Consider the following 16425-nt stretch of genomic DNA (forward strand, 5'->3'; position numbering starts at 1 on the left):
TGTTATAAATTAAACGATTTATTCATTTTACGTATAATACTGAATATTTAATTCTTATATTTTAATTATATTAAGGCAATTTAGCTTTTAATTAATGTATCTTGGTATGTACTTCCCAGAATAGTTTTCATTAGCTGTAAGTTTCGAGTTATGTATTAAAAAATCAATATTAAAATGATCCAGAAATTATTTGTTAACCAAGCATTCATGATATTACTTGTGGAGATGACATTCAAAATTTTCTACGTAACTGCTATGTAATTTTTAAGAAACTCGAATTTTTACGACGCCATTCTGGTCGTGTAATTCTTAAAAATGAAGTTATCGTATTATCTGTTCTTCTATCCTACTTTGTTATGCTAAATTTCAGAAATCCTCGTTTCATATTTTGAATTTTATGTGCAATTTTATGCATCACATAGCATATATCCATTAATGCACAATACCTGGTACGTTTCGATTGTAGTAATTAATATTGTGCTCAATTAAAAATGATTTTTAACGCTTTTTATAGCCTATATTTTTAATTTTTATTATTCAAATGAAAATATGATAAATCTGCACTATTAAAAATTGAGATTACAGTATTAGACTAATAACACCAACTTCAGTACATATTCACAATACAATTCAGATTTCAAAAAAGTAATAAATATCATGAATGAAACAGCAAAATGTTTTATTCACGAAACACTTCATTCACCAACATTCACAAAACTCTCTTCATTCCAATAAAGATTCTAATTTATCAATCCAAATTTCTCTTGAAGAAAACTCTCTTTATTGGAATGAAGAGAGTTTTCATCAAGAGAAATTTGAAATGATAAATTAGAGATTGTTTTCATAGTATTTTAACTTTTGTGTTTTCCAAGATGGATTCAAACGGTTTTCGTTTGATATCTGTAAATGGAAACCTTTCGCATATTTGAAGAAAATGCCTGAAGAACAAACATCTGAATTTGGAACAGAATCTAAAGAAAATTTACGAATTATACCGGTAATAGAATTTGAGAAACTAGCAGGCACACTGTGCAATCGCGCCGCTAACATTAATATATACACGATGTAATCTGTATTAAATTCCTGTTGTAGTATGAATTGTATTTATTTTTATTACAGTTAAACATTTATAAAAATATTTGAGAATCAGTATATATTAATAAAACAAAAATTTCATTTTATTATGCATGGACGACGTCTCTTAATTATGACATTATTTAATACAGTCAAACCTGTGAACAACCTTTACGGACGGTAACATAAAAAATGGCCGTTCTTTTAAGGTTATTTTATATTCCTTTTTGTTCAAAAAATAGTTACAGAAATGGTTGTTGTGGCCGTTGGACAGAGGTAGTTAATGCCCAGAGGTAACGTTATTGAAGGTTCGACTTGTATCTTGTAAACTTGTTATCTGCCATCTATAATTCAATCTTTTTTGGAAAATAGTATTTGTTTCTTTATTAGAATACAAATTAAATCCGAGGAACAGTGTTTTGTCAATAAACTAAACTTATTCTATATACATGACAATAGTTCTTTGTTATTATCTTCCCACATTTTAATTTATTGAGTTGTTGTTTGAAGAAAGAAATTAACATTCAAATGTTTATTAAATTAAATTCGTTAAACCAAACAATCTTAAAAAACACTTTCTACTCGGTGACTTTTATAAACAAATAAGAATATAATTTCAAGAATCTCTCGACGAGTCTGCCTTTAAAGAATTATTTGAAATCTCGAAAGAACCATTCTGGTTGCACATGAAGTAATTTTATTCTTTATTCGTGAAAGTCGTCGAAATTAATTAACAAGTTTTTAAACTTCACTTAATTTGTGTGTTTATTAAAATTGTTTAGTAATTATATTAATTAAATAGCGAACAAAGTAATATGCATTCATTTCACGGTAAATATAGTGAAAGCAAATATCGTGGATTATAATTTATGCTATGGGTTTTCTGTATTAAGAATTGTGTGTGGCACCAAAAATTGTAAGATCTAATAACGAGTAAACTTTTCATTAAGTTTGATCTCAAATTAACTCCTACTTAGGGTTGTCAGGTATTTGGAAATAAAATCCGAGACAAAATGAGTTTTGCTTGAAAGATACTTTGACGCTTCAATTCCAGGACATGCAATAGAAGTGTATTTTTACTCTGCCAGTGACAGAAATACATACAGTAAATAATGTGGAAAAAGAAAAACATACTTTATTGAAGGAACAGTTTATAGAATAAAGTCCTATTGTCGGAAAAAATTCGGGACAATCCCGGAAAATCGAGACATTCGGAAACTCTACTATATCCCTCTATCTTATAATATATAATCTCCAAAATGTAATACAATAGTATAAATGACTATATATAGGCGCATTCTTGCCAAAATTTCAACATTTCTAATTCATGGGTCCTAAGAAATAAAGCAAAATACAGGTCAACACACAAACACACTCATTCATATATACAGAAGTTCTGTACCTGTGTTTTCGTGTTTTTGGAATCAGGAGATCTTAAAATGTTGAGAAATGAAAAAACCGGACTGTTAATATTCGACCGATTACAATACTTTTCCGGAAAGTAACAATTTTAATAATGTATTTTAGAAACTTTAAACACAATCGATAGTTAAATATAATTAGATTTTATAATCTTAAAAAAGTTACTAATACTTTAAATATTATATGCTGTATATATATATTTTCTAAAAGTGCTCTTAGTGCCTACAGAGAGGAAAGAGTAAGCATTTTACTCTGTATTCACTAAGACAGCCTCTTTTTAGGCTCATCATGCGTTTGGCTAGACTCCCAATGGCATGGCCGAGGGGTGAAAGAGGAGGCCCGACATATCCGGGACATCTCCCGAAAAAGTTCTGGGTCTTTGACTTATCCGCATTCGATCCCGTCCCTTCAGAGCATTAGGCTGATGCCCTAATCTTCTCGGCTGTATATCTATATTTAAAAAAAAAATTATAAAAACCTCATTTACAAGGGAGTTTTTACGAAGTGGCCTACCATTGGCCGAGTAGATAAAACTACTGAAGTCTTGGGCAGCGGTGCCCGCAGTCCATAAAAATGGGGAGCACAAGCAATAAAAAAAGTCGTGAATTTTCTGTTGTTTGTTGATAATGGAATTTTGGCCTAGTTAAAAATTAGAAAAAGGGCAACCAAGACGAAGAGGGCATATGCCCCCTTCGTCTTGGTCTGACCACATGGAGTTTACCGGGTTTTCTACACGTTTGTAATGCCTAAATAGTTTCAAACGCAGTTTCACACGGAAAGTCCTTCCGTAATTTTCCCTCAGACATGGCCCACGTGTCTTAAACAAATAAACCGAACAGAAACGTTACGTATGTTAGAGTCTAGATCATTGGTTAACAGAATGATTTATTTGTTTCTGAAGTGTCGCGTAACGAACCGTGCTGCATTATACGTAATACATGTAATTAATAAAATAATGTAACGTTACATTATGTACTGTGTATTATTCTTTAATACTGTTAATTAATTTCAAAATAATAAATTTGAAAATATTCCTATTAATTAATGATAAAGAAATGAAACTGTTAAAGGATGCGTCGAGCAATTATCTATATTACATATTTAAAAAGATGAATATTATTATTATTATTATCATTATTTAAATAAAGATATTACTTTAATGCAAATAAATCGAATTTATATTTTCGAATTGAAAATTTGCCTAATTGAAACAACAAACAACGTCGCATAAAAGAAAAAACTGATTCGTAATTATTGTTTTTTTAAAGTAAAGAATAATAAAAATAAAATATTGTCTATTACAGATTTTTGTCGAATTTATTCTTTACTTTCCTCAAACAAATGATAAATTCAAATTAAATAAATAAATACGGATTAAGAAAAATCGCATCTTGTTTTATAATGGAAAGCAATTTTGTACTTTTATTTTCAGTTAATAGAATAAAAAGGTATAATTTATAAACTTTAAAATGGAATTTAATAATTCTTGCTTTATTTTCTGTATCGAATTTTAAAAGTCACTTGTTAATGTATAATAATTTTGATTTTAAATATATATATATATATATATTCGGGAAATAAATAACTTTAAAGTATATTTAAGCGGGTAGAACATAATTTGTCATTTTGAAATATTTATTTTTGAAGGAAGAAAAATTAAACGTTTATAAAAACTAAAATAATACTAAATTATTAAAGTCTATATAAGAAGGTCAGGACACGCGTACTGGAGCCGCCATTTTGAGACTTTTTGAGTCGCATGTTTAAAACAAACTTGTACGAGCAGTCAGTTTTATACAACGTTAATTGAACTAAAATTGCATAAATTAGTTAAATTAATATAGTAAAAACTGACTCCTCGTGCAAGTTTGTTTTAAACATGCGACTCAAAAAGTCCCAAAATGGCGGCTCCAGTATGCGTGTCCTGACCTTATGTAGACCTAGTAAATTATGGTTGAAACGTCCGCCATCTGTTGGCAAAAAATTCAATTAAAATTTATTATCAATTAAATAGGCTATTTTTACTGTTTTTAAAATAATGCAATATTAAATTGTAGATCAAAGAAAACTAATCCTAAATATTGAATTACTTGATTTTATAATTTTATAGATGATAATCTCAAACAGAGGATTGCTGTCTTGAAACAAATCATCCGAAAGTGAAGCTTAATTAATTTTTATTCGATGATTGATCGTTTAATGTCAGCACTATATAATAATACTGTATGTCATGTAGACTATTTTGGCCTATAACATAGTATATGGCGAAATACGACATTTCAATTATAGGTTAATGTTACCTATGGTTCCAAAATGGCGGCTCGTCTCTGATTCTAGCAAATAGAAGAAAGGAAACAGTGAGGATTCACGTTCTAACCTAATCTAACCTATTCTAACAATTTTGTTGGTAATAATTATGGTAATTTATTAGAATAGGTTAGGTTAGGTTAGAACGTGCGTCCCCACTGTTTCCTTCTTCTATTTGCTGGAATCAGAGACGAGCCCCCATTTTGGAACCATAGGTAACATTAACCCAATTATATCTATTACAAGTGTGATTCACATACAACAGAGTCGAGAGCACGATTAAGAGTTTGGTGAATGTCGGACTTATATTTTATATGTCAGAACCGAGTGGTTTTATCCACTTGGTAACTGGTGCTAGTCACAGGTTCGCGCATTAGACACTTGTTTTCTAGGTTTTCTTCACGTGTCTAATACCTGAAAAATGGCCATAGAAAGTCCTCTCTGGTGTTAGCCTCTTGGTGATGCGCAAAGCTGTGACTAGCTACACGTTTTCCAGGTTTTCTTAGCTTGTCAAGCACCTAAATAACAGTTGGTTGTCCATAGGAAGTCCTCTTGAGAGAAACCCTTTCCTTGGCAGATCACCCATGTTATCAATCTATCCAATGTAATCCATATTTTGTACAAAAAATCACAAGAGTCTGAATTGAATTTGAAATCAAATCTCTATTAAAGCTCTAAGTTGGAACTTGGGCTGTATATCAATTAGTAAGCAATACAGGCTATTTAGAGAAGTTTTATCTAAGACAATAATGCTACTCCATACAGGCTCAATTACCATAAGAAATATTCAAAGAGCATTTCGAGGAGTTATAAAGTTTGCCATTCTTTACAAATGTCCGAATTATTCGAAGATTATTTTGTTATTAAGAACGTAGCTCAACATTTTGAGAGTAGTGCTGTATGTTTATATTGTTTCTCGTGTTAAAATGCAAGGCTATGTTTTTGCTAATACAATTATTTTCAAAAAATGTACAGCATTCCATGAGTATTCTAATACGAACTTCGGTTTTATCCTATATTAAATTTTATAGAATGGCAATTCGCAAACGAAATAATTATGCAAATCATGGCTCTCATTAATAGCTTCGTCTAAATTAGATGTGATTTATGCTCCATTAATCACATCTTTACAAAAATTATGCTATATTCTTCTTCGTATCAATAGATATTTTAGTTATTAACATTTCCAACTTTCAATATTAAGTAGGAACCATTATACTCAATACTGAAAACATAAAATTATTTCCATTAATTGCTAACTTTACTGTTAATCAGTAAAGTTAGCAGAAACTTATAAGATCAATTTTACTTGCTAGAGCATTGATTTTTGAGCGGTCATAACTCATAAACGAGACATTCGTAGCATGTAATTTTTTGCGTTTAAACGTAATGTTTGATGATCTGTAACAACGGTGGGCAATATACGGCTCGTGGGACAAATTCGATTGTCGAATGTATGTAATCCGGCTTGTGATCGTTTTCAAAATAAATACAGTAAATGGTACGCGGAATAATAAATAATCGTATAATTAGATTTATTATAATTTTTTATTACACAACAATTCTTTATATGTTGTCCGATATATTACTTTTTCTAGAAAATTTTCTTCCTGTACATGGATCTTCACATTTTATTTGGCTCGCAATTTAAAAAGGTCGCCCATCTTTGCTCTATAAATTAAAATTGATCTTCTAATTTTTTTTATTTTAATTATTTTATGCATATATTAAAATTTTTGTCTTAGCCTTTGTAAGCTAACTTTTTATTTTTAAATCTACAACTTTTTAAATGTTTGACTGGAAAAAATACTGTTTAACTCATAATAAATTTAAATGCATCAATGCAGTTGATGCTTCAAATAAAAGATTCTTATAGCCAATTTTCCTTCTGTGCAAACATTCTTTCTTAGGGAAGACTGTGGGCAATTGAAACAGTGAGTAATTGTAATTCGACTGATTTATGTGATACTCTTTACTAAAATTGCTATAAGAGAGCACATTAATGATAATTTCAACTGTTTTTAGAAAAAGTTTGAAAGTATGTTTTTGGACTGTAAACGTAATTAAGTTTAAATCTACTTATATTTCGGATGAAACAGTCAATAAATTGCGTGAGACTGTAATGGCAGTAGCACACACACATACACATATATATACATATTATTCTGATGATATACTGTGTATATATATATATATATAGACTATAAAATTATAATAATAATAAAATATTTTGTTGATACCGGATGGCTGAGGCAATTAATGTGTCAGGAAGAGGAAATCCGGGATCGAATGTGGTAAAAAACCCCAGAAATTTTTTCGTGGGCGATCTTATTCGGGTATGTGAAACCCAGTCTCACACCACCTGGCCAACCTCATTGTGGGTCTGGCAGAATCACGATGGGAATGACTAAAAAGGCCTTCTTACTGTCCACGGGACAGAAAAAGACTTTATTCAATTTCAAAATATTCAAACAAAATTTCTCTGAATTAACTTATAATTACATAAGCATATGCTAATATATCTAATACTTTAATGTAGTACTTTTGTATTATTTATATAGGTTTATTTATTTTAAAATGCTACAAGTTTTATATGCAATAATAATATAAAATTGTTTCAAATTCATTAATTCTTAAATTTATCTTAAAATATCACGCTAACTGGTTTTGAAACAGTCTTTTTTTTTAATTTTGAGAGTTTAACAATAATATTACGAAGCAGACCACGTAGACAATACGAAAAAAGATTTTGATCACAATAAAATAGGGAGACGGTGCACATGTTCACATAGAATATAGAAATGAAATATCCAAATGAAGGCATCAGAAAAGCCTGACGTTAACAAAAATAGCTGGTCTTCTACGGCCATTGTTCTGTTCAGTAAACAGTGTACACGAGCTCACTGAGTCACGTATGGGTTTTACCTCATAAAATCACGATTGTGAAAAAATTTGATTGACTGAAAAAATTTCTTTGAAAATTTTCGGGTTTGAGTCGACCCCTTCAAGAATTATCTCAACCTTTCATGAAACCCTCTACTTTACTGTTAAGCTACGTAATTATAATAAGAGAAGCAAACAAGACGCTTATTGGGCTGAAATTAGAAAAAATTGTAGACTATAAATCCCGTCTGTCTTTCTCTTATCTCGAGAACGGAGTTAGATAGATGAAAAACGAGACGATATAGGCACTTTAAGGGCAGCAGGCGACCCCGACTAATGATGCAAGCTGGAAGTTACGTTATTTCAATTCAAAAATTTTCTCCTTAAAGGAGTTAGATAGATGACCTGCATGACTCTATTGTTAAAGGTAAAGTATGATGTACAGGGGCAAGTCACTACTTATTTGAGGTGGAGAGCATATATTTTAAATTAAATAAATAAAAAATTGCAGCCCGCATTGTGACGATGCGACAAAAAAAGAATTGGTGTGTGATTTCTAGATTGTTTATCATTTATAATACTACATATATTTAGTCAGGTGCATTATAATAAGTTTTATTAGTAACCTAAACATGATTTAAAATCTAGCAAAATTTTATAGTTCTTATCAAAACCGTTTAATTTACAAATGTTTACGCTTTATTTTATAAGCCTGCCTCGAGATTTAAACTACAAACTTCCGAAATTCTCTTACTTTTTTCTGTTTCAAACCCGAGGTAACTATGACCTACAATTCCCTGGGCACTGGGCGACACGACGGCCACCAACCGAAGGCTTTCAATGTGCTGTTAGTGTAATCGTTACAAAAAGGTTTAATTTGCATAAATTTGAGCTTTTGTTATTCTGGGCAACATTTCGAATGAAAATCATTCGTTTCGTTTGGATGCAATTTTTTCCTAGGAAGCGATAAAAGTATGTTAGTTGGAAGACCCCGCGAAGTTTGACCTATCGACCCGCAAGTTTCGCCAGCACTTCACTGATAACTAAGAAGGCTTAAGTTTAAAATTTGAGCTTTTTAGACCTAGTAATGTTTTTCCTCCAGAAGCGTCTGCACCGCCAAATGAATAAGAAAAAGAAAAAATACAACTTTTATGGCGATCTTTCCACTTTTCAATTGCTTATATTTCGGAAACCCCTTTATAGAAACCCCTGAAATTTTGCACGCTATCTAAGAAAACGATTATCTTTGGAACAAAATATTCACATTTACTATAGACGTTTAGAAGACGGAGAAATCGACCCCCGAAAATCGACATCTCTGATTCCTGTATCAGTGAATTTTCCACTTGGCGCTGTTAATTGCATCCTAAATGGAATAATTCTACAGCTGATAACGACATTGTACTGATTAAAATGAACGAATCTCTGCCTGAAAATAGTTCATTGTGGAAGCCAGTCTGCTTCCCTTCTAAACAAGATTATAATTTTGCTAATTGCATCGCAGTCGGTTGGGGATTATTAAATTACCGTAAGTATCTCTTCAGTCTATTAATTTCGAAATTAAAAATAAATATAAAATTTACGAGTGTTTCAAGGCGGAGAACTTCCGAAAGTATTACAAGAGACAGCGATGCCATTGGTATCACAACATTTTGGAAGGAAACTTTTCATTATATAAAATATTTTACAAAATTTCTCCTAAAATAGTCATCAAAATCTACAACTAGAAGTGATACTCTAAAACATGGGTTGCAATTGGTGGCCCGCGAACCTGATACGGCCCGTTAAAGCTTCATATTCGACCTGTGGCCTTGATGATTTCTTTTCTAAACATCAATGTTTTTAACTTCTTGCGGCGATTAAAACAAAAAATTCAATCGTCTAACTGTTTACGTAAGTCGTAAAGGCATGGCAAAAAAGGACCTTTGTAAGAGCTTATTTTTTAATTATAGTATATTTTGGTTTAATGATTAATCCCAATTAAATAATTATATTTACGTATTATTCATTTAACTTTCTTCATTATAATAAATACATTTGTGTATATATTTACAATAAATAAATGAACGAAAATGAAAACTGAGATAGAATATTTCCTTTAAATCATTTAGTTTTTCTTTTTTTAACGTATAAATCAAAAGTTTTACCCATGTAGTTTCTGTAATATCATATTTCTTGCTTCACATTAAATATAATATTTATTCTATAATTTTTACATTAATAATCTTAAGAAAAAGAGTCGTGTAACTATCAGATTATTTTGCAAAATGATTAATACCAAAATTATCGAATAGCTTCTTCTTTGTTTTGAAATTTAAAAAAAAATAAATGGTATTTTGGGATTATAAACAGCGTATTTGATCAATTATCGCTTGCTAGTTGTGATTTTAATGTGAGTTTATTTACATTTTATTACGAAATTATCAATTATTTTGTAAATTATGAGAATGAAAGCGAACATATTTTACATAATAAAAAGTTTCCTTCGAAAAGGTGCTTTTTTAAAAGCCATTTCTTAAAATTACAAGATTGTACTTGACAGAGATCTAAAGAAGATTTAACTAAAATCTGTGTGTTTATGCAATTAAATTATAAAATCCGAATTTAAAAAGTTTGAAGAGAAAATCTGAAATCAAAATAGAACATTTTTTTTTTATTAATCTCAAAAGACAAAACGGTTTTTTTTAAATACAAAATTTTTTAATGTATTTTCAATCCATCGGTTACTTTTGAATTATACATGAAAATTATTAATTAATAATTTATGTAAAGTTAAGAATATAAAGCATATATTTTTCAGGGATTTTAGAAAAATCACTATAAAACTTTGATAATACTGTTAAATATTTATAATGTAGTGAGATAAAATTTTTCACTTTCGACCGGTAATCTTTTTTATCCAGTCCAAATATTGAGTTACACGAACGAAAACTCCCGGATATTTCTTCCAAGCGCATCCCTGAGTCCAAGATGTAATTCCGACCTGAAACCAATTTTCTTCGTCTAATTGACACTGTAAAGGCCCACCGGAATCTCCCTACGGTTATAATAATATTTTTAAAATAAAGTAAAAATGTGGACAAGTAAATTTACAAAAGTAATTTACGTGACAAACTCCTTTAGATCCTTCCAAGTATCCGGCACAAATCATGTTTTCGGTCACTCGGTTAATTTCTTTAAAGTTGTCTTTGCAAAGATCTTGTGATACCAATGGCATCGCTATCTCTTGTAATACTTTCGGAGGTTCTCCGCCTTGAAACACTCGTAAATTTTATATTTATTTTTAATTTCGAAATTAATAGACTGAAGAGATACTTACGGTATTTTAATAATCCCCAACCGACTGCGATGCAATTAGTAAAATTATAATCTTGTTTAGAAGGGAAGCAGACTGGCTTCCACAATGAACTATTTTCAGGCAGAGATTCGTTCATTTTAATCAGTGCAATGTCGTTATCAGCCGTAGAATGATTCCATTTAGGATGCAATTGTATCTGATTCAAAAGATAATTTTGATTGTATAAACTAAATTTGAATATTAGTATACTGTGCTGAGAAGTGTCAGATATATATTTTTATAAGTAATTATATATTTTAATTGTTATTATTCAAGTAATTCGAAAAATAAGCATTTATTATTTATGTTCTTTTTGCATAAATAATAGTATATATTATTGTATTTAAACTGCTTGATTTTATTTCCTAAATGTTTATTCCAAGAGAGATGATAAAATAATTTAAAAACATTTAGTCTGATAATTATAACTTGAAAAGTTTTCTTTTCAATACATATTCTAACTTAAGTAAATAGTGAACTTCCTATGTGCACGGTGCTTCAAAAATGTGGCAGTGACATGTTATGTCGAATTTGTAGTGAAAAGTTGTCCTCTATCTTGACTGTGAACCTCTTCTATATAAGTGTTAGCATTTTTTTAAAGCCTTTTGTACATATAAAGCTCATCTTTTATAAAATTACTATAATTATTACATTTAAAATAGGTTTGTCTTACCTTTTCAATAGATCTGCTTATTTCGTTATCTTCTTTCGTTAAATTATATTCATTTACGCGTATTAAAACTTTTTTATAAGGCATAAAAACTCTATAAAAGTTTAAATCATAAAATTAATATATTAAGAACAGAACTTTGTTTTAACAGGCTGTTCCTTCGAAGCATTAATAATAATATTCAAGATAAATTTCAGACTTACATGCAATGAGCTGCAGTCAAAAGCCAGTCGCTATTAATAATCGTAGCGGCACAATAATGAGTCGTATAACCTCCAGGTCTTGGAAAACTTAAAGAAACCTGCCATGGCCATTGTCCCTTCTGAGAAGCTCTTCCACCTACGATTCTTCCCTCGCTATATGGAATTGGTGACACTCCACACTCTAGATCAGCAAGTTTAATCATTTAGATTTTTCGAATAGGTTTTAATATAAAAATAAACCAACTTACCATCATTAGCTTCAGCATAAACGAACAGAAAGACTAGTGCATAAATCACTATCATTTCGGAATGACAATATGGATCGCATGGTTTCTTTTATAAAGAAAAACCGAATCCACATGTTGTCTATTTAAAGGAAGTAAAGTTCAATATATCAACCTTTTGCATAGTTTAGTTTCCGCACTTAACATTATAACACGAATTCAAATCAAAAACTATGCCATTATTATCATTGTATAAATTAAAAGTTCAGCAACCTGTTCTAAATATTCATTAAAAGTCTATTATATTCCCTTATTAATTAACGAAAATTAAAAATTCAGTAGTTTTATTCTATCAAAACTAGTTTTTCAATTTCCGAAAATAATAACTTTTACGGACCAATTTCCGTATGAACCATTTTCGCATCACAATTAATTGCAGTATTTTCTAAATTTTATATATTCAAATTTTTTTAACTGCTGGAGAAATAGGTTACAACATATTAATTTCGTATAATTATTGATATTGTATTATCTAAATTACGTTGAACCTCAGATTTCGCACTTATTTTATAAATAAAAAAATTATTTTAAAATAGAAGTCTTTCCTAGATTTTTAACTTTTATCTGATTATTAATTATATTAATCATGTTATATTCTTAAAATATCAATAAAAACACCAAAATATACATACATATATTACATTGAATCGTAAATAACTTCTGCCGCCATAGCAAATACTTTTCTTTGCGGTAAACCTCAATTTGTTGCTGGATTATAATGAAACTTAGTGCTTATATGTATGCTAAGCTGCTCCAGCGAATGCAACAAAAGCTATAAAAAAAGCATTCTGCACTTGCAAAAATATCTTGTATGAGCATGAAACTCGGTATAGAGGAAAAGTTTAAGATCGTCCGTTTTGCCTAATGCTCTCACCTTAATTTACCATTTTATTAAAGCTCTTCAAAGAAAATTGATTGAAAAAGTAGATAGTCTAGTAGTGTACTCTATATATTTAATTATAATTACTCGCTTATTGTGATTAAATTATACTTTACAGCGAATTTTTATAGACCGGTTTTTTAAATATCTAACTTAATTTTAGTCTCTTGCCTTGCATTCAGGCTTTGGTCACTCTTATTTGTTGAAAAGTATCCTCTCATTTCTATATCAGGGCTGTAGTTTTTATCTGGAAAGTGGCTATTCTACTTCTTTAATCCAGATTAATTATGCCATAATTACTTTTGATTAACGAAATTTTAATATGAAAAAGTTTATTCTTTGTTTTAAAACGCAGTTCAGTTGATTAATTATTCTATAAGCAGATATACTAAAGAATATCTCTCATATCAAACGTGATTATCCAAATAAAGCATTCTGTCGATTACATGTTTCTATGCGGTTTTGTTCCCTGAACACTAGGAGTTCGGTTGTGGGTTCAAATCTCGCCAGGATGGACAAGCCACGTGGAGTTTTCGGGGTTTTCTCGACGTCTGTAACGCTTAAATAGGGACCAGCTACCCTTAAAATTCCACCCGGAAGGCTCTTCGCGAGTAGTTTCGTATGGTCATGCGAAAAATAAAAGCTTCGGAAGATAAGCGAATACGCAATAATCTCCATATTAATCCTGATACGGGATAGATAAACTTACAAGGATTGTTTTACATTAGATAAATACATAGAAAGCAATTTCTAATTTGGGCATTAACTATTCTTAAATATGGAAGATAATGTAATATTTATTATGATATATAGCATTGTATTATGCTACATAATCATTGAAAAAACACAATATAGATGCTTTGTGTTATCTACGTTTATGTAAAATAAAGTTTTATTTAAATTTTGACAAATATAAAGACTGATTATATTTATATTTATTATTATATTTTTATTATATAAATTATTATAATATTTTAAATTATGATTTAGTGTTTTTGGCGTAGTTTGCTATACATAAATCGACATTTGAAAGTAATAAATTTGTACCTCTCAAGATACTATCAATAATTACAGTTAAAAATTAATATAATTCGTTAAAAACTCAATAATTTTCTATCACAGCATTAATCCAGGATAGGTAATGACTAACTCGCGTAAATACACCGGGAAGATAAGGTTCGGCACATCCAACACTCCAAGAAGTTATGCCAACTTGGTACCATTTTCCATTTTTCTTGCATTGTAAAGGACCACCCGAGTCTCCCTATAAACAATTAAATAATATAAACAGTATCAAGAATTAGATATCTAAATATTAAATATCTTACGTTGCAAACACCAATTCCTCCACGACCAGCACATATCATTCCCGATGTCACATTCAGGTACCTAGAATGTAACTTCTTACAGGTTTCTTGTTCAATAATTGGAAGTGATACGGCTTGAAGTAAATTTGATCTTTCTCCCTCTTTAAAAATCAAATTAAGATAAATTAATATTGTTTTGCAGTGTAAGAAACGCAGTAAAGATATGAAACTTACTTACGATAATAGAGTCTTCCCCAGCCTGTCGCTATACAGAATCTATTATCTACAGTAAAGTTCTCATCAGCTAAACAAATTGGGGTGAGATGTGAATGATTTCCTTCAAAATCTATTGGTTCAGATAATTTTAATAGAGCAATATCATTTTTCATAGTATTTATACTGAAATCACGATGAACAATGTACTGAAAAGGAATTAAATTATATTATACATATAATTCAAATATTTAATCATGCCACAAAATTATCATACTTTGCTAATATGACGAAGAATTGCTCCATCTTCTCGCTTGCTCACATCAAATTTTCCTAACCAGATTACACAAAATGTAGGCATAGGAATGCTAAATAATAATTCGTTAAGATTATATTATTTATAAAAATAATAAGATATTATATTAAAATAAAATGTACTTTTCTAAGCAATGAGCTGCCGTAAGAATCCAATTTTCATTGATAATTGTCCCACCACATCTGTGTTCGTACCCAAAATAATCACGAAGTGCTATCTGCCAGGGCCAGTCTCCCGGAGAACCCGAACTTCCTCCCACAATGCGTATCATTTGTTCTAGAGACACGCCACACTCTTTTACGGCTAAAAAGTATATTTTTAACATTTATAAAATTAACCATTTCGTACGTGAATTATTTTAAATTACAATAAATTACACTTACCATCATGTCTATGTATGAAGAAACAAATTAATAGGATTGATGTGTAATAATGCATTTTCTATAGATGAATCTGTGAAATTTTAAAAACTTTTTATATATAAAGAAAAAATTGCGAGATCGTTTATTTAATTTATTGAATTCAAGATAATTACAAAATAATAACTGGAAGGATAAACAACATTCTCTGGTAGTTGTTTAAAGTATCCAGTTTATCAGTCGGGTTTTTGAAATTGGTAAATATAGATAAAACGGTAATATTCAATTAAATTCATCACTATAATGTGTGTATACGTACTTACAACTAATTCAAATTATTTTATACCAAATTTTGAATAAAATAATGTAGTAAAACATTGTTTAAATACATTAAAAAATGATTGAATGAAATGGAAACAATTAAGGTTTAAGAACTAGTAAAAATACTGAAAAATTTTAAATAAATAACCACTATTTAGAATAAAAGAAAATATTTCTTTTCCTTTTGTTTTAGCTTTTTCTTTCTTATGATTTTTTTCTCACACCCATTGTGAGTTCGACTAGTTCACAGTGGGGACTACCAGGCGAAGGACGGAGCCTGATTTATTCGGGACGAATCGTCATAAAAATTTCTGGAGTTTTAATTTAATTAAAGAAAATTTATTAAAATTGTTTAATACAAATACACATAATCAAGTAAAACAAATATTTATTTTAGTTACATTAAGAAAAATCTGATTGAATTTAAAGATTTCCATCCCCACGTAACAGTAAAACCCATTACATTAAAATTTAAAAAATGAGCTAAAAATACGAAACGTGAAAAACATTAACACAGTAAAACAATGGCGAGTATATGAATAAATAATTTAAAAGTTACAAAGAATGCCTTTACAGGTATTTTTAAAACGAGTAAAATTTTTATGAATCGTATATTAGAGGTTAATCATATTTTGTGAGGCGGTAAGATTAAGATCTTTGGGAGATATATAATCTTTAAAAAAATGTGTAAAAATACCTGAAATTCTAGGGTGTTTATAGTCGGAGCCAATCGGATTGTATAATACCATTAAAATATTTAAAATATAAAAGCCGATCAAAGCATTTAATGCGTTATATGAAAGAAGGGGGCCCCAGTCTGAACCTGAGGACATTCGGATGATAAGTAAC

At 29.7% G+C, this 16425-nt stretch overlaps 1 protein-coding gene across 1 annotated transcript in view; it reads right to left on the reverse strand.

Moving 5' to 3' along the window:
* The window catches only part of LOC136976694 (transmembrane protease serine 9-like), a 32908-nt gene extending 17444 nt beyond the window's left edge, over positions 1 to 15464 (reverse strand). Inside the window, exons 1-12 of the mRNA XM_067272058.1 lie at positions 15280 to 15464; positions 15019 to 15199; positions 14858 to 14948; positions 14606 to 14789; positions 14389 to 14528; positions 14169 to 14324; positions 12145 to 12229; positions 11897 to 12077; positions 11697 to 11787; positions 11006 to 11180; positions 10793 to 10947; positions 10570 to 10723 (exon numbers count right to left, since the gene is read on the reverse strand). Coding sequence (XP_067128159.1) covers positions 10570 to 10723; positions 10793 to 10947; positions 11006 to 11180; positions 11697 to 11787; positions 11897 to 12077; positions 12145 to 12229; positions 14169 to 14324; positions 14389 to 14528; positions 14606 to 14789; positions 14858 to 14948; positions 15019 to 15199; positions 15280 to 15334 — 1648 coding nt within the window. The 5' untranslated portion in view covers positions 15335 to 15464. The remainder of the gene's footprint in view (positions 1 to 10569; positions 10724 to 10792; positions 10948 to 11005; positions 11181 to 11696; positions 11788 to 11896; positions 12078 to 12144; positions 12230 to 14168; positions 14325 to 14388; positions 14529 to 14605; positions 14790 to 14857; positions 14949 to 15018; positions 15200 to 15279) is intronic.
* Positions 15465 to 16425: the final 961 nt, after the last annotated feature.

This window comes from Centruroides vittatus, unplaced genomic scaffold (genome assembly GCF_030686945.1).
Source record: "Centruroides vittatus isolate TY-2023 unplaced genomic scaffold, ASM3068694v2 contig_417, whole genome shotgun sequence".
Classification (NCBI taxonomy): Eukaryota; Metazoa; Arthropoda; class Arachnida; order Scorpiones; family Buthidae; genus Centruroides; species Centruroides vittatus.